Source organism: Meleagris gallopavo, chromosome 5 (genome assembly GCF_905368555.1).
Source record: "Meleagris gallopavo chromosome 5, MGAL_WU_HG_1.1, whole genome shotgun sequence".
NCBI classification, from domain to species: domain Eukaryota; kingdom Metazoa; phylum Chordata; class Aves; order Galliformes; family Phasianidae; genus Meleagris; species Meleagris gallopavo.
Genome location: NC_139408.1, coordinates 26,844,257 through 26,861,683, shown reverse-complemented (window position 1 = coordinate 26,861,683; position 17,427 = coordinate 26,844,257). Strand labels below are relative to the sequence as shown.

At 42.4% G+C, this 17,427-nt stretch overlaps 1 protein-coding gene across 11 annotated transcripts in view; it reads left to right on the top strand.

The window, feature by feature from the left end:
* Positions 1-8,790: 8,790 nt before the first annotated feature.
* Positions 8,791-17,427, top strand: part of PCNX1 (pecanex 1) — an 82,318-nt gene continuing 73,681 nt past the window's right edge. For 6 of the 11 annotated variants that reach the window (XM_085224923.1, XM_085224921.1, XM_085224919.1 and 3 more), the window contains exon 1: positions 8,792-9,177. In XM_085224923.1, the coding sequence (XP_085081049.1) occupies positions 9,025-9,177 (153 nt within the window). In that variant the 5' untranslated portion in view covers positions 8,792-9,024. Of the gene's footprint in view, positions 9,178-10,311; positions 10,454-17,427 lie in introns of those variants that run through there. The other 5 variants (XM_085224914.1, XM_085224915.1, XM_085224913.1 and 2 more) reach the window with 3 other exon arrangements.

The window sequence follows — 17,427 nt, the reverse complement described above, 5'->3', positions numbered from 1 at the left end:
GTTATTTGTTTCCCAGGCAGATGTGGTCAGAAGTATAAAAGTAACTGCATCAGCATCACATACCTCGAATTTCTTTGTTCTTTAACTGTTTTCTCCCTATTCATTTTCACTGCTAAACCCATCAAAGATTTCCCTAGGGGCTGAACATCTCTTTCCATGCCAAGGGCTGATAAAGAATGCACCAGGGAAATAAATATACCAATGCTTCTAATGTGGACAATGCTCTGGAGCTAAACCTGGAGCCAAGAGCCTAGCAGCTGGAGTCTGTGCAAGTGGCATTGGGAAACACAGCACCCTCTGGGTGCCTGACAATCCCCATGAATCTGCCATGAGGGCTTTACAAGCTGGTCCATGATGGGCATCCCTCATTCCTGTGCAAGTGAAGTCAGGAAGAAACTCTGCTAAGTGTTGTTCCATCTTAGGTTCACTCTCAGTGTCTCTTGTGAGTTTTTCCACAGAAGGGTTGTACTAAGAAGCAGTGTTTGTAGGAAAACCTGTTGGCTGTCTGAGACTTGGAATAAACCTGCATTTCTCTGATCTGTAAATTCTACTGCTACTGCTCTATTTAGTCTCTGCTCTTGATACAAAGCTGGGAACAATCTCGTATGACAAACAAGTGCAGTGGAGGAAGGAATAGCCTGTTTTATCCCACTGGGTTGTCTGTGAAGGAAAAAAAACTCACTTGTGTAGTACTGACTCTACAGAAGTGTGGTTTGTACAAATACTCATTCTGTTTAGTGGATCAGGACCGGTAGATTTTGGTGCTATTTTTGTCAGTGATTTACTTTGTGAACCTGAGTAAATCAGTCTACTGATTTCCAATAGTATTAACATCTGTGTAAGGGAACTAAGGAGAGCAGCTTTTCAAGTTGCTTTTATTCACCGATGAAAAGGCTATAACCAAAAAATACAGCAGTATCAGTATGTCTTAACAGATAACACTGAGTTGAATCATTCAAATCTATTTTTAACTCCCCTTTTCTTGGCTATGTATAGTTCTCTGCTTGCTATGGTGCTGCTGTGCCACTACTGTTGATAATGATCATCAAGCCTTACCTGTATGAATGAGTGCAAAGGATGCCAATGGCAACCTCAAGGACAAAGGGGTAAACGTAAAAAGTGAAACACAGCTTGATTTAGAAACAGGCTGAAGATTATCAGCTAATGCAGTTGAAAAAATATTTGCATGAAAAATGGTGCTGTTTCAGAACCTGGAGTGTCTGTATATGTGTGTGAGCATGCAGGTCTGTATACATGCATGAGTGTGCTCCATTTACAAGGTCTATCCTACTGTGTTGTAGCCAAGAGCTAGCTGGAAGTAGGGAGTGTGGGGAGAAGTCAGGTAGTGTGTATGTTTCTGTGTAGTGTGGTTTTCTTTGACGGTAAGAGCTTCCTTCTACATCAGTTTACTATGAAAAGTTGTTTACAAAGGGTAGGTGAAAACTAGCTGTCCACTGAATGACTGCAAGGAATCCATTAGGCCAGCAGTTTAAGGAGAAGATCTTTGTAGTTGCTGTTGTTTTCCTGATGAATAATTATGCCACCTCCAGCTGGCTGCTGAAGACCTTTTCTTTAAAAACCATATGCCTTCTTTAATAAAGCTCTGATCACACCTCCTTCAGGCTTGCCTCACTGTGGTGTATGTATGCCTGGTTTCATTTGGTTTGTGCAGTGGTGTGGCTGTAGGATGATAGCTTCCCTAAACTAATGCTTCGTAAAATTGTGGCCTAGAGAGAAAGGAATGAAAATCAGGGACAGCCTGGGTCTGTGCTTCAGTGATTCATGGAATGTTACTCACGGGGTAGTTCACGTGGGTTTTCTTTTCAAAATGTTCTTTAAGGAGTTGCTGGAATCAAGGTTAGTTGGATCTGCCATTAAGTGGTGGTGTTTCAGGGCACTTCCCCTGGATTAATCATTTTCACATTCTGAAATTTGTCAACTGTACCTTCAGGCATTGCCAATTCAAGCAAATGCAAAAATATTCACAACACCTCGGTATGATTTCATCAGATCTACAGTAAGCAGGTCAGACTTGCTCAATACTTATCTGGGAGACCTCCAGAGAACAAAAAGAATACGGGAAGGAGCCAATCTTGTGATGCAGCTGAGGCTTCTTGCCAGTATAAATCATAAGACATATCTTTAAACTTTGCTTTTTAACTGGTTGTTAAAAATATGGCACCTTTTCTTCTGAGGCCGACCTACACTGGAGCTGAAGCAGTATGTGACCAGCAACACTACCTTCCAAAAGGGATTTAAGACTGAAATTCTGTAGTTCTTTTCTCAGATTTAAGTTGTTAACTATGGCTACATTCCACCTCGAGGCAATGAATTACATACTGTTTCCAATAGTCTTGAATGTCAAAATTATTCTTCACACCTCCTACTAAAGCACACAGTCACTGCCATATTCCACTTCAGACAAGGCTGTATTCACTGAGGAGTCTTACATACAGAGCTAGGAAAGGCGTTGAAATCAGACAGAAATGTGAAGTTAGTGTTTTGTTTATTCAGAACGAAGATGAAATCCAAGGGAGATTTAGGGAAACTGATGAGGCTTCAGGGCCTCTGAACTAATCTGCCTCAGCAGGCCCTGGTACGTATGTGAAATCCAGTCAAGTGAAATTGTGGCTAATGTCCCCATACAACATTTTCACTTTGCAGTGCATTAGTTATTCTCCAGATTTCCTCAGTTTCTGCAAGTTAATGTACTCTCACCTTCTCCACAGGCCTTACCACACTGACACTGCCATGGCTCACTGCTATAATCTCCCTACCCCATGTTCTGTGCCTACATGTTGTTGGCTTGTTTAGCTGTGCAGACATAATCTATCTTGTGGATAATACAAAGTTACATGCCTGCTGATAAAACAGCCAGTTCATGGCTCTTCTCCAAACTTTGCCCACATTGCCTCTTTGGGAGTCCTAATTTTGGCTTCATTTCGTTACCCTGAAATCAGTATGCATTTAATATTTAAGCTTTTCCTTTCTGATAATGTAGTTGAAAGTGAAACTCTCTCCTAGGCTCACGAGTTCTAAAAGCTTAACTCACCAATTCTAAAGCTAAATCCAGCTGTGAGAGAGAGGAAACCCTTTAACCGTAGAAGATGGTCATGGACGGACTAGTCCTCATGTTATTGGAGTTTTATACTTCAGACAGAGAGTTTTAACTGTGAACAAAGATCTTAATTAGGATTTTATCCCAGTGGCATCGTGAATCATTGTTTGGTAGAAATTTCTTACAGTGAGGCACCACTGTGCTGTACTTTAAAGAATGTGGTGTAAATGCTGCTCAAATACTGTCAGCTCAGTGTTTGGATATTCTAATTTTAGCGTTGTTTATTATGTTTCATCTCCATGGTGGTTTTAGGCAATTCTTGTACCATTAATGCTAGCAAATGTCTCTTTGTTCACAGAGACCTTGTGGTCACTGGTACACTGATGATGCTCCTCTGTGTGATTTCTGCATGGATGTGTTCACAGAATTAAGCCCAATGAAGGTGGACGCTGCTACAATTTTCTTTCAACAAACACTACCAGAATAATCCTTAGGATGAAATTGCATTTTAAAACTGCATTCTTTCTCTAGCAGTGGGAGCATTAAGCCATTCCAATTGATTTTTCAGCCATGCTGAAGCAGCTGGAAGAGGTTAGAATAGTGAAACTAGAGCCCACCTACCTGCTGGAAACATACAGCTGAAAGTGGAAATCTCTAGAAAACTGTGAATAAAGAGGCAAGGTGAAGATACTGTTGTTCTAGTGGCCATAAGGGTGCAATCATCAAGTTAGTAAGAATAATGTTTTCCCTAGCTCTCATGGGACTTCTTTGTCCATGTGGGTCCATTTCAAACATTTTTTCATCTTTAAGCGCTCCCTGATAATAAAAAAAAAATGATATAAGTGTTCTTCTATGGGAAGAATCTCACTTTGGTCTGTGTATTTTGTCTTGAGAAAACCACAGGCTCAGAGAGGGTACAAGAAGAGCTTACTACTCAAAAAATGCAGCCCACAGCTGAGAGAAACTGCAAGAGCAGGGGTTAATGGCACTGAGAGCTTCATGGTTCAGCTGTTTGCAGATCAGTAATTAGAATCCTCTGCTTACTGCATTGATCTCTCCCTGAGCAGCACTGTGAAATACTACAGAGAGATCTATTAGTCAGAGATATTTGGGTGGGGGAAGGAAATGAAACATTCCCCCCCACTTCTAGGTATTTGAGGGCAAGAAGAGTGTTCTTCCACCTTAAGGGAGAAACCCTAGTCTGTCTCCAGGGCTGCTGGGGCAGGCTGTCTCCATGAGGGGCAGCTGGAGCTGGGAGAGCACAAAGTGCTATGGTTGTGATAAAGGTGGTTGCAGGCTGTATCCCGGTGCACACTTGGGGCTGCACTGTGTGGTGTGAGTAATAACGTACCAGCACAGCAGGGGGAGGAGGTCTCCTGGCATGTAACCTTTCTGCTGTTAAATCTCTGCCTGATCTGTGCAGAAATGCTAGAGAATGTGTGCGCTTTCCCTGCTGTCCCTAAAGGGGCTGTATTCCAGGTGGGAGCAGGGGTAATGTACAGGGCCGAATATCAGTGTGATCCTCTTATGAATAAGACTGTATCTGGTGTGACTTCTCATGCAGAGTTTTGGAGAACCAGGGAACAGAGCTGCTGAGAAGGGAGTAGAGTCGGTGAGAGGATCTGACTCTCGTTAGATGTTTGCTTAAAAGCTGTGAGAAGAGCAGATAAGCTGCAATCAGATGCTAAGGTGATGGCAACACATTCAGGGGTGTCTTGTATTGTTGAAAACCATTCTACTACAATTAAAAGCAAGTCTAGAAAAGCCTCCTGACTTTTTTTTTTTAGATACAATCTATCTCACAATGAAACTAGGCTAACAAACAGTATTATAAATTAACTTCTGCTTGCTATCACCCTTGTAAATAAGCCTATTTTTTAATTCTCATATGAGATAATGAGAGATTAAACACATTTATCATTACTTATGCTAATTGTAATTGATTTCTGTCTTTTAAAAAATATATCTATATTGTCAGAGTTGTAGCTTTGGACACTGTGTCCAAATCATACTAAGAAATGTGTGTCAACAGGATCCAAGTTAGGGTTGTAATGCTGCTGTCTAGTTATAGATCTTGAGACAAGGAATCAATAGGAACAAGTAAATAAAAGTTGGAAATGAGCCACAAAGGCCTAGTTTGTCAATCTTCAAAAACAACACTATCCAGCATGGAGATTAGAAGTACTACTCTCCTAATTGTAAAGTAGTAAATTAGTCTTTTACTTATTTTCTGCTGATTGTTTTATGAGCTACTTACAGCTTGGTATCAAACTGTGATGATTACTGCAATGAAAATAACAAGGAAATGCCAATCACGTGCTTGTTTACAGACAATGAATTCCACACAATTTAGGTAAAATATTCGTTTTAACCTTTTGTTTGACCTCTTGTCCTAATTAGCTACTCAGTATTGTCATAAAGCTTAGGAGTTTTCTTTAACTAATTTTAAAATGACAATTTTGGGTATTCCACAAAAGGTGGAGGAAATACTGGAGGAAGAAGTGTAAAGCTTAAGTTCCTCAAATGCAAAGACGACAGACACTAATGCTCAGGTAAAAACAGTAGTCCAAAGCATGCTGCACTATTGCTTTTTTAGCAGTGCCAGCATGTAGAAGCAGTTCTGTGACAGATTTCAGTGTTTTGTTTGTTAGTTATGATTATCTTCTTATTCTTGTATTTAGGGGAGAAAAAAAAAAAAAAGTGTGCTTATAAGGTCAGTCAAGAAATTGTGATAATCTCATCTGAGTATTTTATATAGCCTACATTTTTATTGTGCACCACATATAGCACTGTCCTAATTTTGCAAATGGCTTTTCAACCCACTGGAGTGTGGCATGAAGTAAAGAAGAATGTTTCTGATTATGATTAAAAGATAGTTCTTGGCCAAGTAAAAACTAACAGCCATATCTGTAGTAGATGGGATATGCAAAGAGAACTGGTAATGCTGATATGCTACAGAAATCTTCACAGTAGCCTGCAGTTGTAAAGATGCTTGACGGTGTACTGAGAATGTGAGGAAATTAAAAATATTGTCTGTCCAAAATAATAATTGCAGTTTTGAGTTGGTCCGTTCCTGCATAGTGCTGGCTTATGCAGCAAAATGACTCCTTTGCCTCAGTCTTGGCATAATAATTTATAAGAGAAATGCTGGAGAAAAATAGGTTGCACTCAAATCATCTGACTTAGTGTCTCCACTTAAATATTTCATCTAAAAATGGTTCACTCTTCACCAATTTCAAGCTCTAATTTTCCTAGAGTACGTTCTTTTGCCTGAGCGGGGAATAACATTCATCCTAAAGAAGTACTGTAAGGCTAAAGCAGAGCACAGAAGATAAGCCAGTTATTTGTTGGATTGCAGAGGCTCAATACATAGTCTGAGAGCACTCTTGCTGCTTTCTATTCAGATGCACTATTTCTCTGCACTTTTCCTACACTGTTTTTGATGGGCTTTGTTTGTTTCCTTGAAAAGCTAATCATGATTTTTTCCTTACTTTATTAATGATGCCTACAACTAAGTTCATTATCAGTTTTATCTTCAAGCATGGTTGGATTCCAATAATATTATTTCCCATCTTGTGTCCTAATGTTTTCAGCCTGCGTGCATTTAAGTAGCTGAACAATGGGATTTAATTGTCCTCTCACGCACATCAGATTCTATTGCTTATTTTACTTGACTCGGTCTAAATACTCCCAGGATTCAGTTCTCTTGAGCAGGGCTATCTGTGCTGAACTAGGTTATGCTGCTGTGCATCACGGTTGAGCCAGTAATATTGCAGGAGCAGGGCTAGGGAATTCCAGCCTGTCACACAGGGATTCTGTTTAACATGAATCATTACTGTAAGGCTGAGGCTAATCTCTCCAGATTCAATCAATGGCCCTTAAACAGAAGCATAAATGTTTTTACTGTGTTTAGCAGCCCTCAGACACATTATTAATGAATGCTATCCTTCTTTCCTCTTTTTGTGGAGAAGGTGAACAGCTTTTATGTAACATTAATGAAACAGCTGCTGGAAGAACTAACGCTTCATAATCCTGATGGTTACATTATCGCAGTATATTTATGGATAACACATCCTAAGAACTTCATCTCTTAACAGCTGTGTTTGTAATTCTAAAAGGTGTTTTGGCAAATGATGGAGTGAAGCATAGGCTTCATAGTTTGTGAGGTTATTTTTGTTTGCTTGATTTTCTTTTTTTTCTTCTGAGCCTACAATAAGTGGTGATGCTTGTCATGCTTGGCTTTATCCCAACAGAAGGAATACTCCCTCCTCACCCATGAAAAATATCCATTAAGCTTTTGTGTTCCTTGGGTTTGTTTTTGTTGGTTTTTTCCCCTCCCCTTATACATCCTTCTTTCTGCTTCTACTTCAACAATGTTTGACATAATTTTTAAAAAGTTCCTTTTCAATATGAGCAGCCACACATTCAAAAATGCACTCCTTGAAACAATAAAGTTAAAAAACTTGATTGTTTATACTGGGAAGAGAGCTATCGTGGTTGGGGTTTTGCATCCATTCCTTCTCCTTACTTTCCTGCTGGGGAAACAAACAAAAAAAATAGATCATCTACATCTGTTTTGAGTCAGTCTCTTCTGTCTTCTGGTTTTCCAAGAATAACCAGATGCTGCTATTGGCTACCTAACTGCTGGGAGGAAAACAGTGGGGAAACTGCGCCAGTAGCACAGTCTTGAAAACACAGGCCCAAATTCATGCTCATCATGAGTCATGACTGGTTGTTTGGGTGTTGTGCACTGCAGTTTCTCCTCAGCAGAGGCCTAGAAGGTTGTGAGCTCTCGCTCTGGAACTGGTTGAGTGGGAGAGGAAATGAGGTTCAGGATGGAACCTGATGGGATTCTTCTGCTGTAGCAGAGACAGTACCTTAGCATGCCTTCAAAGCTACTTTTCACCCAAATTCCTGGAGTTAGGAAATTTAATGAAGGATCTTCAGCATTGTGTCTTCAGCCCCTATGGATGAGTTGACATCCCCCCTTCCTTGCTTGGCATTGCTCTCAAAAGTCTTTCCCTCATCTGTTTCTTTCTACCTGGTGCATGGCTTTGGGGACACACTTAAAAGAAAAGCTTCAAAACCCAGGACATGATGGTCACCAGCAGCCTACCATAAAAAGATTCATCTAGAAGCTGAGTTGCCATTTTACTTGGCAAAAGCTGGAGAGAAATCCAACAACTGTGTTTTCTTTAAATGCTTTGGGAACAGAATGGTGACAGGCGCGCTGGGGGTGTTTGGTGAAACCTGGTCTTGACAGCAAATGGCGGGACTTCAAGCATGGTGTCCTTCAACTTTAGACAACTCAAGTGTTCAACATGGGGCGCGGTGATCCCGAAGGGCTTTTCTAATCATTCCATGGTATCAGCGTGCCTTGGTGCCGCTGGCTGAGGGGAAGAAAAGCCCTGAGTGGCTTTAGCTCTAGAAAATGGAGGGAGTCCTAAGCTGACAACGCAGAAGCCTCGTGAGCCGCCCTTGGGCCGAGCCAGAGAGGAATCCCGGCTTCTGTCACGTCCGGAGAGCCCAGGGAAGTCGCCGCCAGCAGCGGGGCCCTGCAGTTGGGGTTCGGGCCCCGAAGAAGCGCTGTGGTAACGGCCGCAGCGTCGCCCTCCTCCACGCCGCCAGGAGGCGCTGCGGCCACCCCGGGGGCGATGAAGGCGGCGGGCCGGCCGCGCGCAGGCGCAGTATTGCTTGCCCCCGCCCCCGCAGCGTTGTCCCTCCCCGGCGACAGAGAGCGGGGTAGGCGTCCCCTGCCGCAAGGGCTGCCGGTCTATCGGCGGCGCGGGGGCGGGCGGCCGGCCCGGGGCCCGGACATAAGATGGCGGCGGCGTTGCTGGGGAGGCGGCGGCGGCGACGGTTGCGGTTGCGGCCGTGCGGGCTGTCGCGGAGCGCGGGCGGTGCGCGGCTCTGCCCGGGCTCCCAGGGTGGATAGAGCGGGGCCGGCTCGGCGGAGCGGGGCCGCCATGGGCTCCCAGGTGCTGCAGATCCTGCGCCAGGGCGTGTGGGCGGCGCTGAGCGGCGGCTGGTACCAGGACCCGCACCAGGGCGCCGGGGTCAACGCGCTACACCTCTACCTGTGGCTCTTCCTGCTCGGCTTCCCCTTCACCCTCTACATGGTGAGCGCGGGCCGCCGCGGGAGCGGGGCCCCCTGGGCCTCGGGGCGGGCGGGCCCGGCGGGGGGCGGGCGCTGAGCGCGGCAGGGGGGGGATCCGGGGGGCGGGAAGGCCCGCGGGGCCGCCGCACGCGCGCCCCCTGCCCGCCGTGCCGCCCGCCCCGCAGCCGCGGCGTGCCCCCACCGGGCGGCCCCGGTGCGCCTGGGCTCGAGGGTGGCGGCGGGAGGGGGTGCGGGGAGTGCTGGCTGCGGCCCGCGGGGCAGCCGCGCTTCCGTCTCCGCCGCTGCTCCGTCGGCTTCGGCTTCCTCATCTCTAAAGTGGGCATGGCTCCGCTGGCCTCCTGGAAGCGCCGGAAAACGCCCGATTACAGTGAAAGCTCTCGGATAGAACCCGTATTTCTGGCTGGCGGTTCTACCGCTTTCTCTCATCGCTTTCGATAGCGGGAAGGGATGGCCTTCAGGATCATTACGTAAAAGTTCATCGAGCCGCAGCACGGTGTGCTGGCTGGCACTAACTCTGGACCGTGGTGAAAAGTTCCTTTGGCATTTCACTTGTACCCAAACTTTAGAAAGCCAGTTTTGAAGAATCCTTGTTGAACGTTCCTGATGCTTTGATCAAGGCTGTTTAAAAAAAAATATATATAATAATAATGCTGACCTTTAAACCTACGTGTTCCCTTGACATTTGGACTTGGAACAGATGCAGCAAAGGTACGATCAGTTGTGAGAGAAGGAGGCAGTTTCCTGTTGGCCAGTGCTTGTCTTTCCATTTAAGTTGTATGCAGCTTATGGAGTATAAATATTTTGCTTCAGATTTCTCAGAGAAACAGTATGATCATTCAAAGTGTTGTGTGACCAGTCTTGTAGCTTGTGAGTCTGCCTGGTCTGAATGCTCTTGACAACCGAAGAGCTTGTGGAAAAATTGGGAATTAGTGAATGAAACTTTGGAGAAACTCAGCGTGAATGCAGTCGTAGAAATGTAGAGCTCCCAGGTGAGGCATTTATTTGGTTAAAAAGCAGTTTGTAAAATGGCAATGTGAGATGCTTCATACTAAGAAATGGTTGCTGTAGAAGAGGAGATTCACAGTCCTGTATGCTTCGCTCTTAATTCATGTTTCTGTGTTGGAAACAGTAACTACAAGGCTTTTTGTTTGAAAACATTATACTGCTGGTAAGGAAACTGCAGGCTGAGGAGAACTGCTTCTAAAACTAACGTGGCAACAGCTAGATGAAACTTCCGATTAAGCTGATCCCCTCTCAAAAAAACCTGGGAACTTCAGGTGGGAATAAGAGAGCCCTTTTGGTCCCAAATCCAGCTCTTTTTCAGAAATAATGCTCTTCTATTTTGGCAGAATAGCTGATTTGATTAGCAGTCTCTTTCTGAAAGTGTGCACGTAAAAGTGAGCTATGTGCTGCACGCACAGAGGCACTGGAGGAGGTGTATGGTTTTTATTGTATGTAGGTCTGCTGGCTGATCGATATGAACTTACATTGAATCTCCTGCTGATCTTAAAGCAGCAGTTAATCTTCACTTGCCTGTGCTATAGAGTAAACTTCAGTGTTGCTCAAATGTGTTTCTTGTGTAAAGGGAAAAGATGGGCAAAAGCAAGCTGCATCAGGTTTTGTTGAGGTCAGAGAAGTTCTCTTGCTTCATAGCTCAGGACAAGTTGAAGATGCAGTAAGTGCCAACTTCCCTGAGAATAAGTAGAGAGATTAGTCACAAGTTGAAGCAGATTGAATCATATTTGGCTGTTTTCCCTTTTTCCACCCTGTGCAGTTTAAGTGTTGTCTAGACATAAACTAAACAGGCAGAACTGTGATGGTCATCTTAGTTCTTTAGCATCTCTCAAGCTCTTTTCAGAAGAAAAAGGTGTAAATGTTGAGGGGCTGTAGGACATAGATAAATAAGCAGAACTCACTAAGAAGTCTTAGGTAACTGCAATCTGAATTCTGAGTGTGACTTACTGGTTTGTAGGAGGGAGTTTCTAAGCTAGTTTCAAATGACTTGTTGCTGGCAGGCATCCATTAGTGTTTTAAATATATATAAAGGGTTAAAATGCTGATTGGTTTTACATTACGTATGAAGCTTTCTGATGTAAGAAATTCCAAGTTCACATTCTTGATTTGATGCATTAAGGTAGCAATAAGTGTTGGTGTTCATTAGTCATTTTGAAGTAACAAAGACAGTGGGATCCCTTATAAACTTTGCCTGTAGCTGATTCTCAAGACTAAATAAATCTTATGATAAGCTGATCGCTTTTTTTCCCAAGTATTTAACTTCAAACAAAAATGGGAAGCTGTCTCTTTAGGGTATGGTAATTCACGTGCACTTATTGCTTAAAGACTTGATTTACTGCACCAAGCATTGCTAGTCTTTTTTTCCTGTGTATCCTGTATCTTCAGTATGGAATCTGGTAGTGGTCTTTGTGAGGAAGCTGTATCATGTATCTGTGTTTCTTGGCATATGTATGCCACTGCTTATGGGGTTGATGTGTGTAGTGTACGATGCAAACCAGTTGAAGGAATTAGCAGTCAAGTTCAGCTTGCCTTTCTTCCTTACTCCCTGATCTGTCTACCTTCTGAGAATGGGCACGTGAAAGCGTGGGCTCTGCATCACTGGTGGAGGACACAGATATATGCATGTAGGTATCTATATTGCAGATCAGGATACTTCTGTTTCTCATATGTATCTGTACACTTGGCCTGTTTGGGGAGAAACTGTAGATAATCAAGGCGAAACGTACGCCTAAGTGAAGCTGTGTAGATGTGTGCTCTTGGATCTGTGGCTTGGCAGCATACAAGCAAAAATACTGTTTTCTAGACTAGTTGAATCTATCCTGTTTTGATAGTTGTATTCAGTAACAGGCTCAACTGTGCTTATTCTGCATATCTGTCATAAGAGCCAATACTTTTTTTTTTTTTTGTAGTCTAATTCAAAACTCAAGCTAGGAAAAGCAAATATGGTACAACGTGAGGAAATCGTACAACCGGATTGCAAAATATAGTGGTCGAGTTGGAACAAAGATACCCTAAATTGAGAGGCCAGTATTGTGCATCACTGTTGCAAGGAGGAGGGGAAGAGAGGAGGCTGCCAAGGCGCTTCCCCCGGTTGGAATGCTGCTTCAGCCCCACCACATGCGCAGAAGGGAATGAAGTCTTGGCTCTGGCAGCTGGGGAACTTTGCCAGTGAGTTAAGAAGAGCCAAGACTGTACCTTGCTTGGGTGATGGGCTCATACCTACAGAGCTTGTCTGTCAAAGTCAAGCTAATTTACACAACAGTTCACTTAATAGGTATTCGATTTCCTGCTTTGTGTACATAGTTACAGAAGTAGGTCATAAATACATAGCTCCGTGTAAGTCTGCTTGGGAGAAATTTCTGAGATGGATACTGTTTCCTAAACAGAATTTAAGTACTAAAATACATGTTGAGAATCCACTTTTCTCATGTTGCTCTAAGTTACACTTAGTTTCTTGGCTACCAGAAGCTTCATTCATACACTTGAGGTTTTTGTCAAAATACTGTGTGACTTGTAACTGAACGTGCTTCAGATATCAGCAGTTCTTAGGGAACCTGGCTGTTAATAACAGGCAACGGTGACAGAACTAGACCTGCTGTTCCTGGTAGTCTTTTCTTCTCCTCTGATACGCTACTGTAAAATACTGAGTTCAGTATGCTTGGTCTTTAGAGTGTCTTACAAGGTAACTGTTACTGTTGAATGAAAGCTTAATTGATGTCACTTTTATGCAAGGACATGATATCTGATTTGGATTGAACGACTTTGGTATGAATGTTCTTAACAGCTAACACCTACACCTCTCTTTTGAAAATAATTGGGAAGCTTCATCATATTTGTAATAATGTCTAGCTAAAACTCTAGAGCTTTGCACAGATCCATGAAAGTGTCTTTAATTCTTCATAAGCGTGCAGTACAACCTATGGTGACATGAAATTTTCTCTGGTTCCTCATGCTTTTGTATTTGAAATGCTGACTCAAGATACAGACATCTTTGCAGTTTAAGTGGGAATATTTTAAAGTCCCATAGTTAATGGTCTGATGTTTCTTAGGCTACTAGATTGTTCAGTCTGGAAAAGAGGAGACTTGAGATGACCTTATTGCTCTCTACAGCTACCCTTCAGGGAGGTTGTGGTGGAGTGGCAGTCGACCTCTACTCCCATGTAACTAGCGTTAGGACCTGAGGGAATGGCCTCAAGTTGCACCAGGGAGATTGAAGTTGGATGTTAGGAAATGCTTCTCTGGAAGAGTGGTTAGGCATTGGAATGGGCTGCCCAGGGAGGTGGTGGAGTCACCAACCCAGGAGGCTTTGTTGTACTGAGGGACGTGGTTTAGTGGGAAATATTGGCGATAGGTGGATGGTTGGACTGCATGATCTTAGAAGTATTTTCTAAGCTTGGTGATTCTATGATTTTTTTTTTTTCTGTTCTAGGTTGATGACTGGAGTCTAGGAGTGCTTAAATGTTTTTTACCCTGATACAGCTGAGATGGCCCTACAGTCAGTAGTTAGCAGAAACAGTGTAACTGCATTCCTGTATCTTACTTTGTTCACCACTTGTTTATTCTTACTTCTTTTATAACTCTTATAACCCCCTTTGCAGTATACCCTAGTGATTTGGAAAACTATGCTGATAGACCACCGGTTGCCAGTTAAAGATAGCTTTCTACTGGTCCAGCTGGTTATAGGAGCTCACAGTCTGTTGCAGAGGGCAGAACCGTGCTTTTCACCGATAACGAGGCGATAGTGCAGCAGACTTGTGATTTGAATTCAAAAACACACCCAAATAATGTCTAGAATAAGTGTTCTTCAGGTTAAGATCTGAGTCTGTTCTTTACTTTCTGTAAATAATTTTTATTATGTAGGAGAAAATTGAGGAAGAGATAGCCAGGGTTGAGAAGTTGATTATTTTGAGATCAGTTCATGTAGATAGTATGGATATCATGTTGTCTTGAAAGGTATATATTTTTGAAAGTAACTTCAAAGGAAAAGGTGGTAGAAAGTTTGTATCTTCTCCATTCCTCTCCTCCTTGAGTTTTTGATAATACTACATGACTTCCCTTTAAGGTACAGGGAAATACTTCTAGCTTGAAGTTTGTCTAATTATTTATTTGACTTGTTCAAACATTGGGTGACTGTTGTTTTCAACAGAATGTAATTAAAGCAGGCAGATTCTGCATGGTCATGTCTAGCTCTTTCTTCTCTCCTACGAGAGCTTCAATTGTGACTAGTGCTGTTCAGTTGTGCTCTTCCTTTTGGTGCTAGTGGAAGTGACCGTAGGGATGTGCAGTAAAATGAGAAATTCTCTGGAATGCTGTTGCAGCTACAGCTATGTAACTGGTTTGAAAACAAGCTCTAACAAGGTTTTTGTCTGGCCTTATTAAAAATGGTGCTTGCTTACTTGTGAGAACAACTGAAATGAGACTTAGCTGTGCATTTATAGGACTTGAGCATTCCTATTACAATCTTGAAGATGATATTGTGTGGGATACTCAGTTACTCAGGTCTCCTCAAATGTGGTAAAATGTCAAGAGCAACTCAAAATAGAATCATAGCATAATTTAAGTTAGAAAAGACCTTTAATATCAAGTCAGCTGTCAGCCTGACTTACTGAGGGCCATTACTAACCCTTGTCCCTTAGTGCCGCATCCAGGCATCTTTTAAATACCTCCAGGGATGGAGACTCCTACTTCCCTCGGCAGCCTGTACCAGTGTTTGACCACCCTGTCCATGAAGAAATTTGTTCCTGATGTCCAGTCTAAAATTTCCCTGGTGCAATCAGTAATGTTACTTTAACTTGTTCAGACTCATGGAGAAAAGACTCTGCATAGAAGTTGAATGTTTCCAAGTTTTCGCAAAGTAGAACGGAGAAGGTACCAGTGGTTTAGGTTGGCTTGAATTCACTATATTTCTTGAGGCTGGAATGTAGATGAATTGCTGGCACCGTGGGTAGTACTGCTGTACCACAGCATAAGACCTTAATGTAAAGTATGATCATACAGTAGAGTGTGCTGGACGTGCTCAAATTTATTCACAAAATATACATCCTATCCAGAGAGGAGCAAGACTGAATAAACACAAGGAATGAAAAATATGAATTCATTGCATGAATCCTAGCTCTTTGCAATCCTGTAGAAAGGCGACGCAAGGCGGGATAAAATGTACCGTTGAATTCTTTGTTGGGTTTAATTCGAGCTACATTCATTTTCTATGTTTTTTTCTAACTTATTCTCAGAGCTTCCCTTTGCACAACAGAACGTGTAGATTTTGCATTCCACAGGATGAACTGGATGCAGTGTGTGACTTAATTGCTGATGGATGGAGGGGAGAAACTGAAGAGCTCTCCAAATAGAGTTAGCCCGTAAAAGACATGTCTGTACTTCTGTCATTTAGTGTTAAGCTGATTGCAGTAATGGCTTCAGAACACTGGTGCTTGTAAAGGAGAGGCCAATTGAACTCATGTTTGTGATTTGGTAGCAGACTGCTTAGCATGTACAGGAAGCTTGAACATTTTGCCAGAGCTTAGGTGCTTGCCTGTGCCTGCATGAAACTTGCTGCCTCTCAAGTTCTCAGAAGCATTGCATTTTTTTTTGAGGAAACCTTTGTGTTGCTCCAGGGTTTATGGATGTCACTATCATCGTGGCTCCTGGCTGCTTGTTGATGCTGTATTTAAAACTGTTTCCTCTTTCTTCTCCTGAGGTGGTGCTTGTTAAGTGAGCTTTCCCCTATCCATTAGTCTTGTCCAGCTGATCATGAAAGATAGTTAACATACCCCAACTTTGTTTGCCTGTCCTACTTCAAGCGGTATGTTAGATTCACACTTGTTTTTGAGGGTGTAACGTAGGTTAAACTTGAGCTCTTAAAGAGATCAGAAGAAGTAACCTCTCTGCTAATTGGTTCTAGACTCATTCATATATTTGGCTTAAGAAATGTTGTATTGATTGATTGTTTTTGCTTCCTGCCAGAATGTGAACAGTCAGGTTAGGGATGGGTTTTCCACTGAAGATCACAATTGATACAACATTATTGTTTTATTCGCCTTTATTAGTATAGTATTTTGTATTCAGAGATCTAGTCAAACAGTGTTTTTGCTTCAGTCACAGCTCAAATTAGTCATGGTTCTTTCAGGACAAATATTCTCTTAAATACATAGGAATTTTAATGTTTTAATCAGATCTCTTTAAAATGACTAAAAGTAGCTCTATATAAATATAGGAGACTTTCTGCCCTATTCTCTGCTTGTGTTTCCCTGTTTCTGCAAGAGATGCATGGAACTTTGATCACTGTGAAGATGCCTCTGTTGCTAATGTTTATAAAGCGTGAGTGACTAGGTGTATGAAGCAAGCTGGAATTAGCCTCACAATAGGAAACCTAATAAGGCAGTTAATCTTCTCATCTATTGAGTTAACGTTTGTGCTGGATATCAAATGCTATTTAATTCTGACTGTCACGCATCTGTATATATACTTCTGAATATTTAGAATTTCGTATCAAACTGTGCCATCAGCTGGGTAAAAGGGCAATGATGTAACAGTATTTGAGTGTGCAGCTTCTTGTTTTGGTGATGGAATTGATGTGGATGAACACTCTGCATTAATATCTCATTTTGTTTAGTGACTGGACAAAAGTATTAGTACAACTAAAAGGTATCTTAGAAGGGATAAAGCCTTGAAGTGGAAGTTTGACTAGTATGCCATACACTTGTCTTCAGCAGCGGTTAGACTTCACTTAATACCTGTTGCTGAGATGGCTGGTCTGTAAAAGCCTCGTGGGTCTTGGCAAAAGCTGGATGTGAGGTCTTAGTTTAGAGGAGTTTCAGAAGTTGAATTTAGAACTGAAGCTTTTTATTTGGCTTTTGTCCACCTCTGTCACAACTGAAAAATTCTCATCAAAACATCTGCGTTGGCTCTCTCCATGGGCATGTAACTGTCTAGCATAAATAACCCTTATAGGATGTGATATTGTGGGTTAGTGTGGACTGCTGCATAATAGTGTGAGCCACAAATGTGAATTGACCTTTTTTGTGTGTGAGTGAGGAAAAGTTAGGCTTTCATGACTGATAGGTATCTTGTCATGTAAGAGTAGCTGTTGGAAACTGACAAAGCTAAATCAAAACATTTAGTTTAAGTAGTTTTCTCTCCTCTACAATGCTGTCAAACTGACTTTCTTTTCTTTTTTAAAAAAAAAAAAAAAAAACAACTGGAATTGGTTTGGTGTACTAATCTTAAAACAGGGTCTAAC